Source organism: Anas acuta, chromosome 2, assembly GCF_963932015.1.
Source record: "Anas acuta chromosome 2, bAnaAcu1.1, whole genome shotgun sequence".
NCBI lineage: Eukaryota > Metazoa > Chordata > Aves > Anseriformes > Anatidae > Anas > Anas acuta.
The window spans coordinates 153,829,472-153,847,879 of NC_088980.1; the positions used below are offsets into that span (position 1 = coordinate 153,829,472).

Sequence of the window (18,408 nt, forward strand, 5' to 3'; positions counted from 1 at the left end):
GCTGCACCAAGCTAAGCCGGGGTGCCCCTATGGACTAGCCCAGGTCGAGGTTAAAAGGAGTTGTGTCAGAGCTAAATGCATCTCAAGATATAGTGAAGGTGCAGTTAATGAAACCTCTCCCTCTAAAGCACAAATCCATGCATGAGCAGAAGACATAATTATGGCTACAGACAGTAAAAAAGGCAAAAATAAACAAAAGAAGAAGTCTGTTCCAGTGATATCTCCAATGCATATCTGCTCAAGCAACTAAATAAAAGGAATACCAACTGAGTTTGGAAGACTTTTACATAAACCATAATCTTTATGTTACGCTGGGGGAAAAAAAGTGATTTCATTAACATTTTTCCGGTTGATTTTTTTTTTCCAATGAAGGCCTAAGGGAAGAATCGATGTTTAAAGTTTTATATTTGACTTTGATTTTAAGCCCAGCAGCTATTAAGCTATTGTTTCTTACTTTTATTGAGGTAAAATGTAACATAACAACAAAAAATACAAATAAAAGAAAAAAAAATCGAATCCAGAAAATGAAAACAATGCTAACTCATTCTGAAATGACAGCTGAGAAGGAAAGTTATAAAGCACAGCTTCTCATATAATGACTAAACAAAAATAGTTCAGTGCCTCAAAAAGAATTTAAGCAATGATTCCTCACCTGCAACTCAAGAGGAAACTTGGTTCAAGTTTTTAAAAGCAAGGAAAAGTACAAAATTTGACTTATAATTTGCTGTCGCCGAGTCTCAGATATTGGCAGAGATGCTCAACAATCAAATAACAAACTTTGTTTTATCTAGTAATAAACGTTCATCCCCAGCAGTTTGGAAGATGACACTTCTACTCTTTGTCACTTTACAGCATAATGCTGAACGGTGGCTGACTTCTGACGGAGAATCACCGCTGGGAAGGATTGACAAGAGCCTCCTTGGAAGAGTAAAGGAAAAGCATTACTGCTCACTAAAACCAGTAGCATAAATTCGAGAACACAAGCACCTAAAAACAAAATGCATTCATAACTGATAAGGCAGTGTGTGCCTGTGCAACAACAAAAAGTTGTGAATGGCAATTTGACAGCTCCCGCAATAAAACATTTCTGAAAGAAATTTAAACATGAAGGCATTTTGCCCCCAAACAGTAATAGATCTTTGAGGATTCTGAATTAAAATCAATAACGTCTTTAACCAGATCTCTAATCAGCAGATCACTTAAAGTTGCCTTAAATGCTGGTCTGTGTGACGGACAGGCAAAGAATGGAGTGAATGCAGACAGCAGGGGCTGCAGCATTTGGCTGGAGCGGAGCTGCTATATATAGCACTGCTGCTACATGACTAGGGAAATCGGGCACAGCTGAGCAACACGGCGACTCTCCCTTTGAATTAAGACCTCGATCTATTTTTATAGATTTTGGGGATTAAGCATTTTCCAAGTAGAGTAAATTCCTGCGAAGAGACTGACAAGGCAGGGGGGAGGAGAAGTGTGTCTTACACAAACCACAGCTGGGGACACCTCGCACAAACAGCGGTGTTTCAAATAAAAGCATCGTGTTGTATTTCAGGCTTTTTTGGAAGGTTCACGGCTTCACACCCAAGCACTACAGGAAAGTAAGAGTGGTGAACCAAAGAGCCTTCATGTTGTCCATGTGAAAGTGTATATAGGATACTCAGAGTACAAAGGAGAGCTTTGACAATGAATGAAAGAGACCATTCATGTAAATAATAAATGTAAACTAAGCATTTCAACCTATATACTGAATCTTCTTGAAAACTACTTAACGTAGATGCTGTGGTACTTCCAGGATGGTACAGAGATCACTTGTTAAAGCTTGAAAGCCTTGCACACTGAACGATGTGCCACTGCAGGTATGAAACTCCAACCATCACTAATAAAGCTCCTGGAATTCTCCAGATATCATGCTCTGACTTGGCAGGTAGCTTTAGATTTACTTCTTCTAGAGCAGCTCCTAAAGGAATAAACTCAGGCCCATTGTGCTGTATTTTCAAGTAGCAAAATGCTTGGCAGACCTGCTTGCCGATAAGGGTATGAAGTTTTAGGTCTCTTTGACAAAAGCCGAACACAATACTCAAATAATCAAAAAGAAATCAGTTTGAGACAATCTCATTTGTCTAATTTTTAATGATACTTTGCACAATCTATTTCAGTGCTCCCTTAGCCTCGTCTAACCTAAAATTTCCTTGCTGCATGCAAAGACCATTATTTGCTTTATTACCTGCTGTGAAAAACAGATACCTATCCCGCTGGCAATGCCATTTATGTAATTACAAATTTCAGTCTACACTCAGCCTTCTCCTTACCCCCACTAATACCAACAGTTTCGATGGTTTAGCATTCCCATTCTATTACTCTTTTTGTTTTTGACTTTCTCCAACTTGTCCACTTTTGCTTCAAGGTTCTCTGAGTTAAAAGCCCACCCAGACTCAGTACTTTTCTTGAGACATCATTGCTTTTGTTCCTGTGAAGAACAAAACAGGAGTGAAAGAAACACTTCATGTTTTGCAAGCTATGTTGCAGTCCATCCATCTTTTGACATTTTTGCATTAGTATGATACTGGTGACTCATTTCTCTGCTTGGAAAAATGAAATATGGCGCCAATATCTCTGAGACTTGTAGTTCTTTCTTGCCTACCTTTGGGGTTTCTCTCTGAAGGCTGTCATGAAAAAGGTCCTGGGACCAATATGAATCTCTTTGATCAATTAAGTTCACTCTCAGCTATCAAAGCAGTATTACAGAGATGCACTGAAATAATTTCAAACTTGAAAACAAGAAGTTCTACAATGCATGCTGGCAAGCTTTTCAATAATACTGCTACTTTGGTATATTGGAAGAGGTTTTCTCAAACTTAGAATCACAGAATATCCTGAGTTGGAAGGGACCCAACAAGGACCATTACGTCCAATCCCTGGCTTCACACAGGACCACCAAAAAATCAGACCATGTGGCTGAGAGCTTTGTCCAAACACTTGAATTCTGGCACGCTTGGTGCTGTGACCACATCTCTGGGGAGCCTGTCCCAGTGCTCAACCACCTCTAGGTGCAGAACCTTTCCCTTACCCCCAGCCTGAACTGCCCCTGACGCTGTTTCATGCCATTCCTATCCACCATAAAACACATTTTTCATGTACTAACTCCATACCGATATTTGTACCGCAGAAGTACTTCCGTACTGAAACAAAGTCCCCTCTCAGTCTTCTTTCTTCCCCAAAAAAACAAGCCTAGTTATTCAGATTTTGAACAAGAGCTATTTAAAAGTCATCTCTGGAACTTTCAGAGTTTTAATACACCACAAATATTTAAAGATTTTAGAGTATTTAATGACTAGCATGTGTGAACTTCCATGCAAACACATACACTGACCCTTAATTTTTTAAAACTCACTAAGATGTGTGAAACTACTCTGTGGTTTACAAAACTAAGCACTGAAGGAGAGAATGATTTCAATTTATTCCTCACATTAAAAGGAACTTTATTCCTTTTTAAGACCCAGGCAAACACAAACCTATGTAATGCAGACCACACCGTACTAGTGGAGAGATACAGAAAGGAGTCATCAGGTATTATAATAAAGAGGAAATATGCTGTCGTTGGTAAAATGAACATTACTGAAAAACCATTTGAACATCAGAAACTTTCAAATGTGCTTCGATCACAATCTGCAGTTAAACGAAGATAAATTCCCAAAGAGGAGGAATTTTGAAAACTAGTTGACAAAACTCTTTGCCTACATGTTGATGATGACACTGAAAGTTTCCAGCATGGCCTTTAAGTTATAGAAAATATAAAAGAGATGATAAGTCACATATTCAAGAGTCAAAGCAAGGCTTACCTTGTTGCTGGAAGGGTACTGACACGTGTGAAGAAAACAGACGGCTCTACTTCTACGTGAAGACCCAGTGAAAGGTTCCTGTAATAGCCTTCAACGTGTCCTGGTCCACCAGAGTATTTAAAATTCAGAATGGCTTCCAGTGTCTAGAGAAATAGAAGTAAATTACTGATTAGCTATGTTTCACTGCTGAGCATTTCAAAAGTACAATTAAATTACACCGCAGAAGTGATAGAGCAACAAAGTTTCTATGCCATCAAGAATTTGAATTTGCCTTCCTAATCCATCCACTCCATTGTAACCCAAAAAAAAGGCAATCAAACAAATGACTGCATCCCTCAGTTGATTTTTTGCCTTAATCCTTTCACAAGCTTACAAGCACAGAACAAAATCAGCTGGACATAATTCCTCCTGGAGTTTATGAAATGATCCGCTCTTTCACACTCTTAAAAATATTCATCACTTCATTACCTTCTTAATCAAATGGGTAACTTCTAAAGTTTTTGCCTGTAGACAGATGGAGAGAAGTTATAGAAAACTAAAAGCATCTGCTCTTGATACACGTAAGCATTCACTCATCTCCACTAACAGTCTACAACAAAACTACTGCCCTGACACGGCTTACAGACCTCATCTTTCCCTGGTGTTCATTTTAGAGAATTACCACCGTATGCTGAAGTTTATGTCAGCTAGGACAGCAGTTTCTAAAAAAGATTTAAAAAACAATGCCCACCTCCTCCCTGGTTAGCTTTTAGTTTATTGTTTTTTACAAAAATACAACACACAGACACAAACACACCCCAGAAAAACAACCACCACCACCAAACCCTCCAAGACAACACCCTCCGCTGGAAACCAGCCGTATTTACCAGATGCCATCAACCCTCAGATGGTTATAAACCCTTTCCCTTTCAATTAAAGATTTACCAGACATTTATGAAACCTGTCAATTGGATTTCTAAACCCGGCTGAAGGCACAGAAGCACTAACACGATCACCATCTTAAAACAACCATAATCCAGCGCTTTGAGGAACACCAAAATCAAGAGTTTAATGTTTTGTGGCACGCGAGGGCTGAAATGGTTTGCACATTTCCAGCTTGCTTTGAAGTAACTTGAAGTAACTCTACTTCCTAATTAACTCTGATTAAAATTCACAAGAGTCACCTTACAACGCAAACAAAAATATCCACCGGGCACTCTGGACATACCCGTCTACTCTGTTTATGTCAATTCCTAATTTGCAGTTAATTAACTCAGGTTTACGTTATGTCAGGAGAGTTAATCAATATTAAATACAAAAATTATTTATTAAAAAAAAAAGCAGAAACCCATTCAAAACAGGCTTCATTCCAATTAACCTGCTGGAGTATTTCCTACAGACCGGAGCTCCGCAAGTACGGGGATCTGACACTACTGATGTAAGTAGTGGAATGTAAGAATGGATTTCAAGTTTAATTAGGAAATTTTCTGTGAAAACTCTGTGGAAAAGCCCCGTTTTATTGCTGTAACACTCCGAGTATCCTGCTTTGGGAAGCTACCATAGTTTGGGTCCGTGGCTCATTCTGCGTTGGACTGGGTAAAGAGACAGGGTTGGTTTGAAAGGTGCTGGAGGATTACCACTACCCATGCAAAACCCTTCCCAACATCCCATCCCAAATGAAAACGCTCAAGAAAAGGCCACAAATTAAAACCATTATGTGCCATCAATTAGTACAAGGCTTCAAAGACATCATCGTCATCATCATCGTGGTCCATCCTGCAGTGAGGAATTGGTTGCAGAACCTTGCTGGTGACCCTGGGTGCATCTTGCACCCCATGCTAGAGATCAGGGCAAGGATGCCCAAAAGGTCTTCTACCAACCTCAGGAGCAGGAGGAATCTCTTCCCACCCAAAATATAAGATGCAAGCGGGGCACTTGAGAGATTTGGAGTCCCTCGGAGAAATTCAGAGCACTGAACCCCCTGCTCTCTCCGGCCAGGGTGTATATGGATGTGTAGATTGGGAGCATGATTGAGGAAAACATTTTTTTCTGGTGCCTTCAGGCGATCCGAGAAAGTTTTATTACTTAGGATTCATCTAATATCAACAGGATGTAAAAGAAAAAAAAATTAAATCTCCTTTAAACTCCTCTGCGTACACACGCCTTGGAAAGGACTCCACGCACAATATGAAGGATCGATTTTCTATCTCCAGGATAGAAAAAAAAAAATCCTACACTTTCATAAGCTTACAAAGCTCCAATTTAAAACAATTTCCCATTCCCTCCCACAGCACCTCCAGAGAAAGAGGCACTAAATGCTACAGCCATGGATTTAACTACCGTTGTACGCTGACTCCAGCGGCCTTGTCAAACCTGCACTGATAGCCCGAGCTGCACATCCTATTAAAAGTTTATGAATATAAAATAATTTATTTGATGGGATGGGATGGGATGGGATGGGAAGGGAAGGGAAGGGAAGGGAAGGGAAGGGAAGGGAAGGGAAGGGAAGGGAAGGGAAGGGAAGGGAAGGGAAGGGAAGGGAAGGGAAGGGAAGGGAAGGGAAGGGAAGGGAAGGGAAGGGAAGGGAAGGGAAGGGAAGGGAAGGGAAGGGAAGGGAAGGGAAGGGAAGGGAAGGGAAGGGAAGGGAAGGGAAGGGAAGGGAAGGGAAGGGAAGGGAAGGGAAGGGAAGGGAAGGGAAGGGAAGGGAAGGGAAGGGAAGGGAAGGGAAGGGAAGGGAAGGGAAGGGAAGGGAAGAAGGGAAGGGAAGGGAAGGGAAGAAGGGAAGGGAAGGGAAGGGAAGGGAAGGGAAGGGAAGGGAAGGGAAGGGAAGGGAAGGGAAGGGAAGGGAAGGGAAGGGAAGGGAAGGGAAGGGAAGGGAAGGGAAGGGAAGGGAAGGGAAGGGAAGGGAAGGGAAGGGAAGGGAAGGGAAGGGAAGGGAAGGGAAGGGAAGGGAAGGGAAGGGAAGGGAAGGGAAGGGAAGGGAAGGGAAGGGAAGGGAAGGGAAGGGAAGGGAAGGGAAGGGAAGGGAAGGGAAGGGAAGGGAAGGGAAGGGAAGGGAAGGGAAGGGAAGGGAAGGGATCCCAAGTCTGGTTTAAAGACAAATCCTGAAGGTATGAGAAACGTTAAGAGAGTCATTTTCTTTAAAAAAAAAGAACCATTATTGAACAGAAGCAGCTGATATAATCACCAAGGAAGTTACCAATGATGAAATGATACATGCAGGAGGTGAATGAGTACTCAGGAAACCCGAATCCATAGTGATTTATTTTTAATGAGCAAACAATCAATAAACGATTCACATCCTTTCCTCCTCACTGCTGCAAAACACTTCTTTGATTCTTTATTTTTGCTTTCATGAAACTTAGAAAGTATGAAACAGGTCGGGAGCTGTTTCGGGTTGGGTTTCTATCTCCCATCACCTCTTTTGCTTCGTGATTTTGTCTTTCCCTATTTTTGTAAGCAAAAGTTTAGCTTCATTCCTAAGCCCTTGTACTAGCAACGGCAGTAACTCAGATTTTATCCCTGTATCTTGTTACTAGAAGAACCAGAGGATTCTGTTTTATAACTCCTTACCCACAGCACTGCATCACCACACATGCTGCATTTTGTGTTTCAGACAGCACAGATCTATTTTGTCGATTTAATTTTTTTTTCCCCAAACCGGAACCTTAATGTTTTTATAAATATTTATTAGCAATGTTTTACATAATTAAATCAAAACCTCAGCCTTTATAACAGAGGCTCACACACACTGCATTTTCAGGTCTTTTCTGAATTCTGTTAGGATAGCAAAAATGACACAACGCGGATCTTAACATTTTATACGAGATGAAATGCCAGCACTTAGCTACAGGCAGTTTGCTCCCGAGGCTCTGCAGATACTGCCTGCAATAACCGTGAAGAAAGACCAGAATGTAACATCGCAGGCTCCCCATTAAGACTTTTAAAAAAGCAGCATGAGGAGACTAAAAATATTTAAATTCCGAATATAATCTTCTTTCCATTTCGGTTTCTGAACTCATTACAGAAAACAACTCCTACTAATGAGTATAATTTCTCCTGGGATTAGGGCTTGACATTTGAAAAGTAACATATTCTAGGTGTGTAATCTTCACATCTACCTCCTTCTCTTTTAAATCAAATTACACGCACAACAGTAAACATGTTTTCCTCCCGGATCCCATCATGCTCCTGATCTCCTGCATCTCAGCCAAATCAGCGAATGCAATAGCAGGACACGCTCCAGAAGGAGAGGATGAATTCACGACTGCTTGGCCAATCTGCCCGACTTCCAGCCCCTTTTCTCGGCTGCCTGGATGCCTTTTGTTTTCTGTCCTGTTTGGTTTTACTTACACAGAGTTGTATCGGGAATTTCAGCCGCCTAAGAAGGTTGTGTAACTAATTAAACGATCTGGCAGTGACAAAGAGAGAACAAGTTTCTCAAATTAACTACACTCTTTCCACTAGCAGCAGAGGACCCTGGCAATGAATGAAGTGGGAAGAGCAAAGAGCTAAAAGCTCGAGGGGGCAGCGCTGCTGAGTCGGTTCCCATGTCCTCACCTGCATGGGGGCAGCAGTTCTTCTGCACCGTTCCCATCTTTGCCATCAAAATTACCTAGCCTAAGCATTGCTGGACAAAAACAGAGTCAGAGACTGCAAGCTTCTGAATCCAAGCACCTGGAACATGCTGCTCCACCAACATGATTCATACAGAAAGGCAGACACTGAACACAGCTGGATCTTTTTCAGGAAAAGTCAAGAATGTGAGCACTGGGAGGGGATGGGGCATAGATGCCTACACAGCTGAACCCAGAGGAAGACAGGACCCCAAAACATCAAAAGCTTCCAGTCCTTGGACCTGGTGGTGAATGCAAACACCATGTCCAGGTTTAGGCCTGATCTGATGAAAAAATTCAGTCCGGCGACCCTCGAGTTAGATGGCACCCAGAAAGCACACCAGTTCTGTCTCTGCATTGATTTGGTTACCAGAATTTACTTAAATTAGCACTTTCTGAGTTTTAATTAACAGTAGTCTAACAAAAGACAAATGCTCATCATTTTTTGCTTCTCTCTCCCATCACTGAGTCCCTGATTTCACATGGTAACCTGGCAAAGGACAAAGAATGTTAAAAGTCAGACTTAACAGCAGTGTTGGGAGAAATGCCAGGTGCCTTTATGTACATAAGCTGAATATTCTCCTGCCCACCTGTACTCAGGGAGGAAAAAAAAACACTCACCTGCACACCACTAAACAGGAAAAGCAGAATGCTGACGAGCTGAGAGATTCTGCAATTCTCATCGGTAGGACAACAATCTCAAATCAAATCAAAAAAGAAGTCCTCCAACTAAACATCCGTAGTATCGTGTTTCTGTTAATTTCTGTCGATGGGAGCTACGCAAAGAACGGCATTACTGAAACCTCAATGCTCCTGTGACACACCGTATGATTTCTTAGCTACACACACTTCTTAACACTCACAGTTTTGACCAGTCTCTTACTGCAAGATGCAGACCGTAAGGGGTCAGGTGCTGGTATCTTCAAAGCCTCTTCCATGCAGGAATCCACATTATTCCCTCCACTGAGATCTTCCTTTACTTGAAATATTGGTATTGAAAGGAAATTTGAGGGGAGAAGTGCAGTGTGCTATTTGTGATATGGAGAGCACCAAGCCTTTACCTCACAAGGTTTCTTTCAAGCTGAGTAATATTCCGAAACTGGGAATGAGTTAGTCCTCCCTGATGTCTTTAGGAAGCAAGGCCAGCAACACAATTCTGAGGCTACCTGAGAAAGGTCAAGGACAAGAACTGAAGATCCTTAATGGAACACGTTAACAACCACATATGAAATCTTTCTACCTGAAGAAAACATCATATCATAGTTCACAGATTCTGCATTCTATCATAAATTGAATTTTTAAATTGAAACAACCGATGGGAAAATTGTGCAGTGATATCATGCAACTTTGCAGCAAGAGTTCTGTTCATTGCTCACTCTCTCTCTGGAGAATATCAGTCTTTTCACTTATGGCTACCCTGTCTGATTTTCTGATACACAAACTACAGCTGCTGTATGTTTTTCTGGATTTTCTAGACGATACAAAACCTCTTCTCTTTCAGCTAAAAATAAACAAACTCCGTATCTTTAAGGAGAAAGTAAAAAGGGAAGAAACTACCTCTCCATTTTTCTGACTGCAAATGATCAAGCAAATCCGAGCCTACTGGAATATTTGACCACATCAGAATTCCTAATCTTCCCCAAACGGGAAAAGGAGATGATGTTCCTTAAAGCACCAAAGAGTAGAACTGATAGCCAGATCCCCGCTACATGCATTCTGAGCAGGATGTGCATATGTAATCATCTTGTAGTGCATATGTAATCAGCCTGTAGGACCGAGCTGCAGCAAGCAGTCTCCATACTAATTTTTTTTTTCCATGCACTCCATTAAGCACACGCGTGGCAATTACAGAAGCGATGATAAAATTCTTAAGAACTGATAAGCAACGAAAGAAATGATGCCACTGCAGTAAATCAGACCGTTACGTGTATAAATACGAACCCAGCCCAAATTGCTAGTGCTCTTACACTACTTTTTTCAGTCTGAAGGAATATTAAGTACAATTTTTTTTTTTGCACGTGTTAATCAGGTGAATTTACACAGCTCACCCATGAAACAAGGTGCCTGTTGTGCCCGTGCTCTGGTGCAGTTTTACTCCAGCACACCTACTGCATACACAGTGACTTTTAGGAGCAATTTTTGCGGCACACCGATGTTTATCTAGCTCATCCATCTACATTTATGTCTAGTTAAGCCCCTGAACAATGAAACTGCTGCATCCCTTTGTAAAAATAGCACAATGGCAACAGCAAGGAGCTGAAGCTAAATATAGCTCCTGCAGGCACATGCCGGGAATTAAAGAGTACATTTTCCCCTTCCCCATTCCTAAATCAGTAAGCTGCAGCAAGGAATCTCTGGTGAATACACACAGGAGCTCAATAAATCCCCCTTAAGCTTACAAGGCATATTCTGAATCTGTGCTAGCTAAAAATAGCCGTGTTTATAATGAGAATGGAGATGTGAGCAGAATAAGATGAAGTTTAAAGGCAGACACACTATAGCCTTTCTGCATTAACTAATAGGGTGAATCAAAGGTCACCCCAACAAACAGATAGGGAGAGGGACAGACCAACGATAATACTCGACCACCTTTTATTGAAGAGCCTTCATCTCACGTTAAACCGTGCACTTCCTAATCGCCTGTTCCAGCTACACATCCCCAAGTTATTTTCTCTGCATTTTTAGCTAGAAAAACGAGTTGTTACTTCCAAAAGACAGGAAAAAGATAGGAGCACAGAGCATTATTTCTCTGGACAGTCTTCCCTCCTAGGGCTCAGTTGCCCTCTGGGAACACTGAAGCAATACAATGCCTACTTTTTCTTGTAATATTAATCACAGAATTCTGCTCCCTTTAATTAAAGAGGCCTGCGGCCAGGCCTGCAGGGCAATAATATGGCAGCCAAATGCTGATGCATCTTCACAACTGCCTCAAAAGTTTGACCTCTGTCAACTTAGGTGCAAGACTACTGACCACGGCCGTCACAGCATCTCCTTCTCAGTCCAGACGTGGATGAGAAACCAGAAGGAATTTAGATGCAAATAACTTTGATTTGGAACATTCCCACCCAGAGTTTTGTTTCTACACAAAGCTGGAAGGTTCATAAGGAGAGTTAAGTGCAGGGATGGATGCTGACACACAGCTTCCCACACGTACACCCTTTGAAAGGGAATTGCTTTCTATTTGAAGACCCACAACTCAGCTTGATTCTCCCTGCAATGGCCATATAAGATGCTAGTTGCTGGAAAGAAGCTACAGTACATCACTGAATGCATTTCCTCACTGAAACCTGTCCTTTATGCCCTGTAGCAGGGTCCCCAAATGGAAAGGTACGAGAAGCTGGCAGATAACTTCATGCTGAAAGAATGCACCCATGGGAGGTGGATAAAATGGTACAAAAATGACAGGGATATGCTGGAAAGAGTCCAGTGGAGGGCCACAAAGATGATACGGGGCCTGAAGCAGCTTCCCTGTGAGGAAAGGCTGAGAGACCTGGGCCTGTTCAACCTGGAGAAGAGAAGACTGAGAGGGGATCTCATCAATGTTTACAAATATCTTCAGTGTGGGAGACAGAGGGATTTGGCCAACCTCTTTTCAGTGGATTGTGGGGCCAGGACAAGGGGCAGTGGCCACAAAATGGAGCCCAGGCCATTCTGCACCAACACGCAGAAGAACTTCTTCACAGTGAGGGTGACAGAGCACTGGGACAGGCTGCCCAGGGAGGTTGTGGAGTCTCCTCTGGAGATACTCAAGGCCCGTCTGGATGCCTACCTGGGCAGCCTGCTCTGAGGAACCTGCTTTGGCAGGGGGGTTGGACCCAGTGATCTCTTGAGGTCCCTCCCAACCCCTACAATTCTGTGAAATAACAAGATGCGATAAAAACACAGCCCCAGAAAGAACATCAGCACAAGGAGGAAAACAAGCCCTGCACAACTGACGCCCTAGTTAAGAGTGACACATCTGATCTGAGCTGCTACTCACCCACCAGCAAGTTCCCTCTCACTTTGCAGAGACCGAGCACACTGCTTTTTTTTTTTAATCATCATCCACCACATCTTGCTTCTGCAGACCCAGCCATCAAGTATTAACTTTCAGTGTGGATTTTGGGCTGAGCAAATGAGAATTTTGGAAAGTTGTACGACTCTATTCACAAGTGTGGGCTGCTGCTCCAGCCTCCCACCAGCCAGGGGATGGATACACCACCACCCAGCCCGCCTGGGCTCCAAAGCCCGCGAGCCTCAGGGTAACTCTACCAAGTTACACAGTTTTCAGTTTTTCAAGCTGCACACTTCTGCTGCTTCACACTTCCTCAACGCTAGCCCATCTCTTCTCCGTTCCTTCTACTTCTACCTACTTTGTGAGAAACAGGAATTAGACAAGCAGCGGGGTAAATCCAGAAGCCATGTTTTGTTCCACTCTCTATTCCTTTATTTCTGATATTCCTAATATTCCATCTGCCTTTTCCCATTGCTATTCCAAATTAAATTCACATTTTCACACTGTCTCATCCCTCCAAGTTCTCTTTCCTGAATGGTGATCGTTAACTCAAAGCCCATCATTATGTATTTGGAATTAAGACTGCATTTTGTCCAGGCACCTGTGGATCAGTACCGACCCTCACCTCAAATTTTAAAAACCCACCTCTATCACAGGATACCCCTGTCAACCTTAAAAGTTGGTTCTCATATATGCTACTCTTAATAGCCTGTGATAAAATCCTCAGCCCCAAATTACCCAGATTATACAAATGACAAAAGCACAATAATGATCCCTAGAAACATGCTGGAGGCGACTTCTTAGTGAGTAAATGGCCCAAATGGCCCATTTATCCTACCTTTACCAAGCTCTTGACTGCTGGTGGGACCTTCACTTTCACCTCACAGAATATCTGTTTCTCTCCAACAGCCTTTCGTGAGGCTTTAGGTACTTTAAGAATCAAACTAAGCAGTAATCAACAACTTTCCCTTTGTTCTTGGTCTCAGTCGATGCTTTGAAGAATTCTGATAGATTTGATAACCAATACTGCTTTTCACAAAGGAAATACCTTAACAATATCCCAACACACATACCTTATTATAAAATCAGCTGCTACACAATGAAGCTTAACTTCTCCAAGTCAACCAACTGTCAAAGACACCTTAGATATGAATACAATATGTCAGACAAAGAAGGAATAGCTCCATGCATCCCCCTATGGGCATACAGCCTGACACAGGTCCAAGCGAAATTTAGAATTTCTATTTTATAGCACACAAATCCAACCCATAAAAGAGCACACAAGAAGTATAAATGGTTTCCTGAAGATGCCAAATCCATCCGCTGCTCATGATGGTCTGAAGAACCCAGCTCCATCCACTATCCGTACACTCACTTTTTATTCTGACTATTGCTGTATTGTACTCTAAATAAAAGCGATACCTACACCCTCAAAAGACAAAAATTGCTGCTGCAGTGGCTGAAGTACCTTAAAAAGAATGCATACATCTACAACATCAGAAAAATTCTACTCTACGACAAAAGATCCTTGAAATTGAGCGATCAGATTTCCACATGAGAGCTCTTCTGTATGCTTGTGATAAACAATCCTCATTTTTTTCAGGAATTCCTGTGATTAAGAGGGATAAGCCCAATTAATTGATTGTTCAAAAGTAGGAACAAGTGAAAAAGGGATTTTAAAACTGGGATGCTTGAACAACTTAATCAATAGATCTGTTTATTCAGCACAGCCATTAACATAAAAATATGGAAGACTGAGTACTTCAGATTTTTCAGCTGCTCCTCGGGTTGGAAATAGAGGCTCTAGCAGCACAATCATTTTCAAAATCTGTAAACTTATTGAGCTAAATTTATCACTGATTTAATGAGTTTTATCTGGAATGAATATTGCAAATTCCTACTCTTAATACGATGGCAAAAACTAATGAAATGAAAACATAATGAAACTTGTTTTCAGAGATTAAAGCTTCAGAAATCAAACACGCCAGATTCTAGCTAGAAATCAGGTCCCAGAGTTGCAGAACAGCAATGCCTTCCATTCTACTCCATCTGCTTTCTTTTGCTGGGCATGTTATCCTGCAGCTAATATGCCAAGCAACCAAGCATTCACTCACATTATTAAAACATACAGTTCTCTCAACAAACACAGTGTTACATGACTTCCTCACTTTTTTTTTTACTTTTTTTTTTTTTTTCAATATAGGGAATTTGGACTTAGCTCTTTAGTAAACACTAGAAGATAATTGCAGACATGAATCAGAGGTAGGGATGACACTAAAACTCATTTCCTCTCTTCGCCGATCCATTTTGCCATAATTCAGCCACGTAAACGTGGTCGAGGCCAATGAGCTCCAGCACCACTTCCCGCTCCGTGTCCCATCTTCACTAAAGCTTCCTGAAGGCTGAGCACAAACTTTAAATTCTGCGAATGGCACAACAACAGAAATAAAGTTCTACAAAGAAATAAAGTTCTACAAAGGCAAAGGTCTTAAAGCAGATGAAAGGCATCGCAAAATGTTTTCTCAGAAACACAGATTTATAAAGGGCTAGTCACTGGCAATTCGAGCACTGTGTCAGACTGGTCTGCAGTATGTGTTTATTATTGATTTCTGAGAACGATCTTGCAATTCAAACAATACCTGGACCATCACTGTTTCAATCTGCCACTATTTACGTATTTGTATTCACACAGACCAGTTCTGCTTGAAAGGTAATAGAATATCCTATTAAAATTACATAAAAAACAGGTTTTAATGTATGTTGATGCTTTTGTTTTTTTTTCCTCTTTGAGAAATACTTTCTCAACATCAACTGGAGGTCTTTATAATTAGGTTCAATAACACTGTGAACAAAAGAATTAATCAGCTGAATCAGATATCTTTTCTGAAGAAAACATGACAAATCTAATACTAGAATCTAAGCTGCAAAACCAAGTAATGCCATCATACGCCAACAAATCTGGAGAAGTCTCCACTTTGCAAGAGAAGAAGAAACACAAAATCTCCTTTCTGTCAGAGGTCAGTCTTTCACTCCTTTTTTTTTTTTTCTTTGAGAGACTCAGAGAAACACCTTCACCTCCTCCACCTTCAGCTCCTCCACCTTCCAAGCACTACCCACACTACATAAAAATTCAGCAGAACACTGCCATGATAGCACTTCCTTCTCTTGGGTCAGTGGTGAACTGACCTAGACAAATTCTTAAATTGAAAAGTTTTCCTGGAAAAAAGAAAAAAAAAAAAATATATATATATATATATATATATATATATATATTCACATTCTGTACAAGTAAAGACGTATAAATGTAATACATATATATTTAAGCAACTGGTGCCTGATCTTTAAATCACTATTTTGATTCTCTTAGGGACGCTAACTTGATTCCCAAACTAAGTGGTTAGCACACACTTAAAAGGATTACAAATGCTTATTTAAAAAACACACTGACTCAGCTCACTCAGAGAACTTCATAAATATGCAGCAGGAAACTCCCCAACAGTGACTCATAACTTCAGAGGCTTAAAACAGACAAATAATCATGAAATTTCCAACTGTTAGTCATACTTGATTAAATCCTAAGCCAAAACCATCCTGCTTCTGTGAATCCCGCTTGACCATCCATTAAGTTCTACAGAAGCGAGAGTCCTATGGGAAAAGCAACAAACATCATGTAACAGGGAAATGAGTGCTAATTCTTAACAGCTTACATAGAAAGATTGTTTCATATAAATATATGTTGGAAAATAATTCCTTCCCTTACAACTGACGCGTGGGTGGATTTTGTCTTCAACTTACTTTCAATGACTGGTCTGAAAAAATTATTTTACCAACTTTTCTCTAGAGAAGAGAAAAATGAAACTTGATCAGAGGACATGCAGCAATCCTGAAGTTTCTTCTCCACTGAAATCTATTCATATCTATTTATTGTGCAGCTTGACAAACCTGTGTAGTTCCTAGTTAGAAAATGCACTGACATCTTCCAGCTAACATCTATGAGAATATGTTGCATGTTATTCAGAATCATAGAGTATCCCAGTTGGAAGGGACCCATCAAGTCCAACTCCTTGGTCCACACAGCACCACCCAAAAATCAGACCATGTGTCTGAGAGCGTTGTCCAAGCACTTCTTGAACTTCATTAGGCTCGGTGCTGTGCCCACTGCCCTGGGCAGCCTGTCCCAGTACCCGACCACCTCTGGGTGCAGAACCTTTCCCTAACCCCCAGCCTGACCCTCCCCTATCCCAGCTCCATGCTGTTCCCTCGGGTCCTGTCGCTGTCCCCAGAGAGCAGAGCTCAGCGCCTGCACCTCCGCTCCCCTCGTGAGGGAGCTGCAGGCCGCCATGAGGCCTCCCCTCGGCCTGCTCTGCTCTGTCTCAGCTGCTCCTTATATGTCTTCCTCTCCAGACCCTTCACTGTCTTTGTAGCCCTCCTTTGGGCACTCTAATAGTTTTATGTCCTCTTTATATTGTGGCACTCCAAACTGCACCCAGCACTTGAGGTGAGGCCTCACCAGAGCAGAGCGGGACAATCCCTTCCCTTGACAGCCTAGCCCCAGGACATGGTTTGCTCTCCTAGCTGCCAAGTCACGCTGCTGGCTCATTTAGAATAAATGTTTAACGGCTTCTTGCTAAATATCATCATAGTGTTCCTATTTGGTCTTGAAATGAAAAAAGAAACATCCTTTTAAAGTTTAACCGTATTAAAAATATACGTAACTACTATGAAGACAGTGAGTTCTGCGAAATGAACAAGAATGCCTCAACCTCTTCCTTCCAAATCTTAGTAAAATACTGTTTGTTTGTTTATAGAAACATTAGTTATCATTTCACCAAAAGGCAACTTCATGTTTGCACAACGTAAAACCATACAAACGTAAATTAATATTACCACATGATCACAGAAGTCTAAACATCTATCCATCCTGCTGTCACTGCAATGACAAAACTACTGCACATGAGGCAAGGAAATTCATAGGGATTAATTTTAGACAAAAGGATCAGATATTACCCCGTACTTCTAAAAATGTATAAAACATACCCAATAACCAACAATTCCAATTTGGAGACAAATAAAAAGTGGCAAGTAACAGAATTATGACTGGGAATGGTGATGAATGAGATTTACTTTTTTTATCATTCAAATTCACTCAACCTGTATGATGGTGCTTCATTTCATTCAAAACCAAATGAGAAAAAAAATACATATATACACACACACACATACATAATATATTTTTAAAGGCAGGAATAATTACAGGAAAATTGGGTTTGGTTAAAATACCAAAATACATACTTTAAGCTAGTCAGAAGCCCTCTTATGCCCCCACCCCTCTTTTTTAGGCTTAATGATTAAAATCAGATGATAGTTCGATTTCGTATCTGTTAAAATATATGCTCCTGCTCCCTTCTGATTCAGAGACTCATTTCTTTAAATTGCTTACTGAGAGGAATTATGAGCATGGAATATGACACATCCATGCTCTATTAAGCATAACTTTTTACCGAATGCAGTTAGAACCGCTAACATTTAAAGTCAAGAACTATTTATCAAAAAATCTGTATTATTCTCTCTTTAATAGAAGATAAATTATGGTCAAAACTGGATTTCAAAGTCAATCAAACATGAAGCGTAATTACTGGACTACATGTTCTTGCATCCAGACAAGTGTCACACCCTGCTTTGAGAAATAATAAAATCATAAAGAATTGAGGCCTTTTTGTCCATCTCTACCATTTTAATTTTATCACACCAAATGGTAAACAATCTGTTTGGCAATTTATAATCTATTTTTACCAGGTAACACGAGGGTAAGTTTTCCCTATTGAAATAAAGACACATAAGAACTCTGTTTAAATATAAAAAGCCTCACAGCTTTAATATGGGAAAAGTGTAAATTACTCTACGGACTGTGCTGGAGGGTTGATTTGTAGTTGTTTGCCTAAGGCAACCTATCTGCATTCAACACTTATCAGAGAAAAATCGA

The 18,408-nt window shown here is 41.0% G+C and overlaps 1 protein-coding gene across 5 annotated transcripts in view; it reads right to left on the reverse strand.

The window, feature by feature from the left end:
• The window catches only part of TRAPPC9 (trafficking protein particle complex subunit 9), a 479,897-nt gene that overhangs the window by 305,681 nt on the left and 155,808 nt on the right, over nt 1-18,408 (reverse strand). For all 5 annotated transcript variants that reach the window (XM_068672718.1, XM_068672714.1, XM_068672715.1 and 2 more), the window contains one exon: nt 3,837-3,979. In XM_068672718.1, coding sequence (XP_068528819.1) covers nt 3,837-3,979 — 143 coding nt within the window. The remainder of the gene's footprint in view (nt 1-3,836; nt 3,980-18,408) is intronic.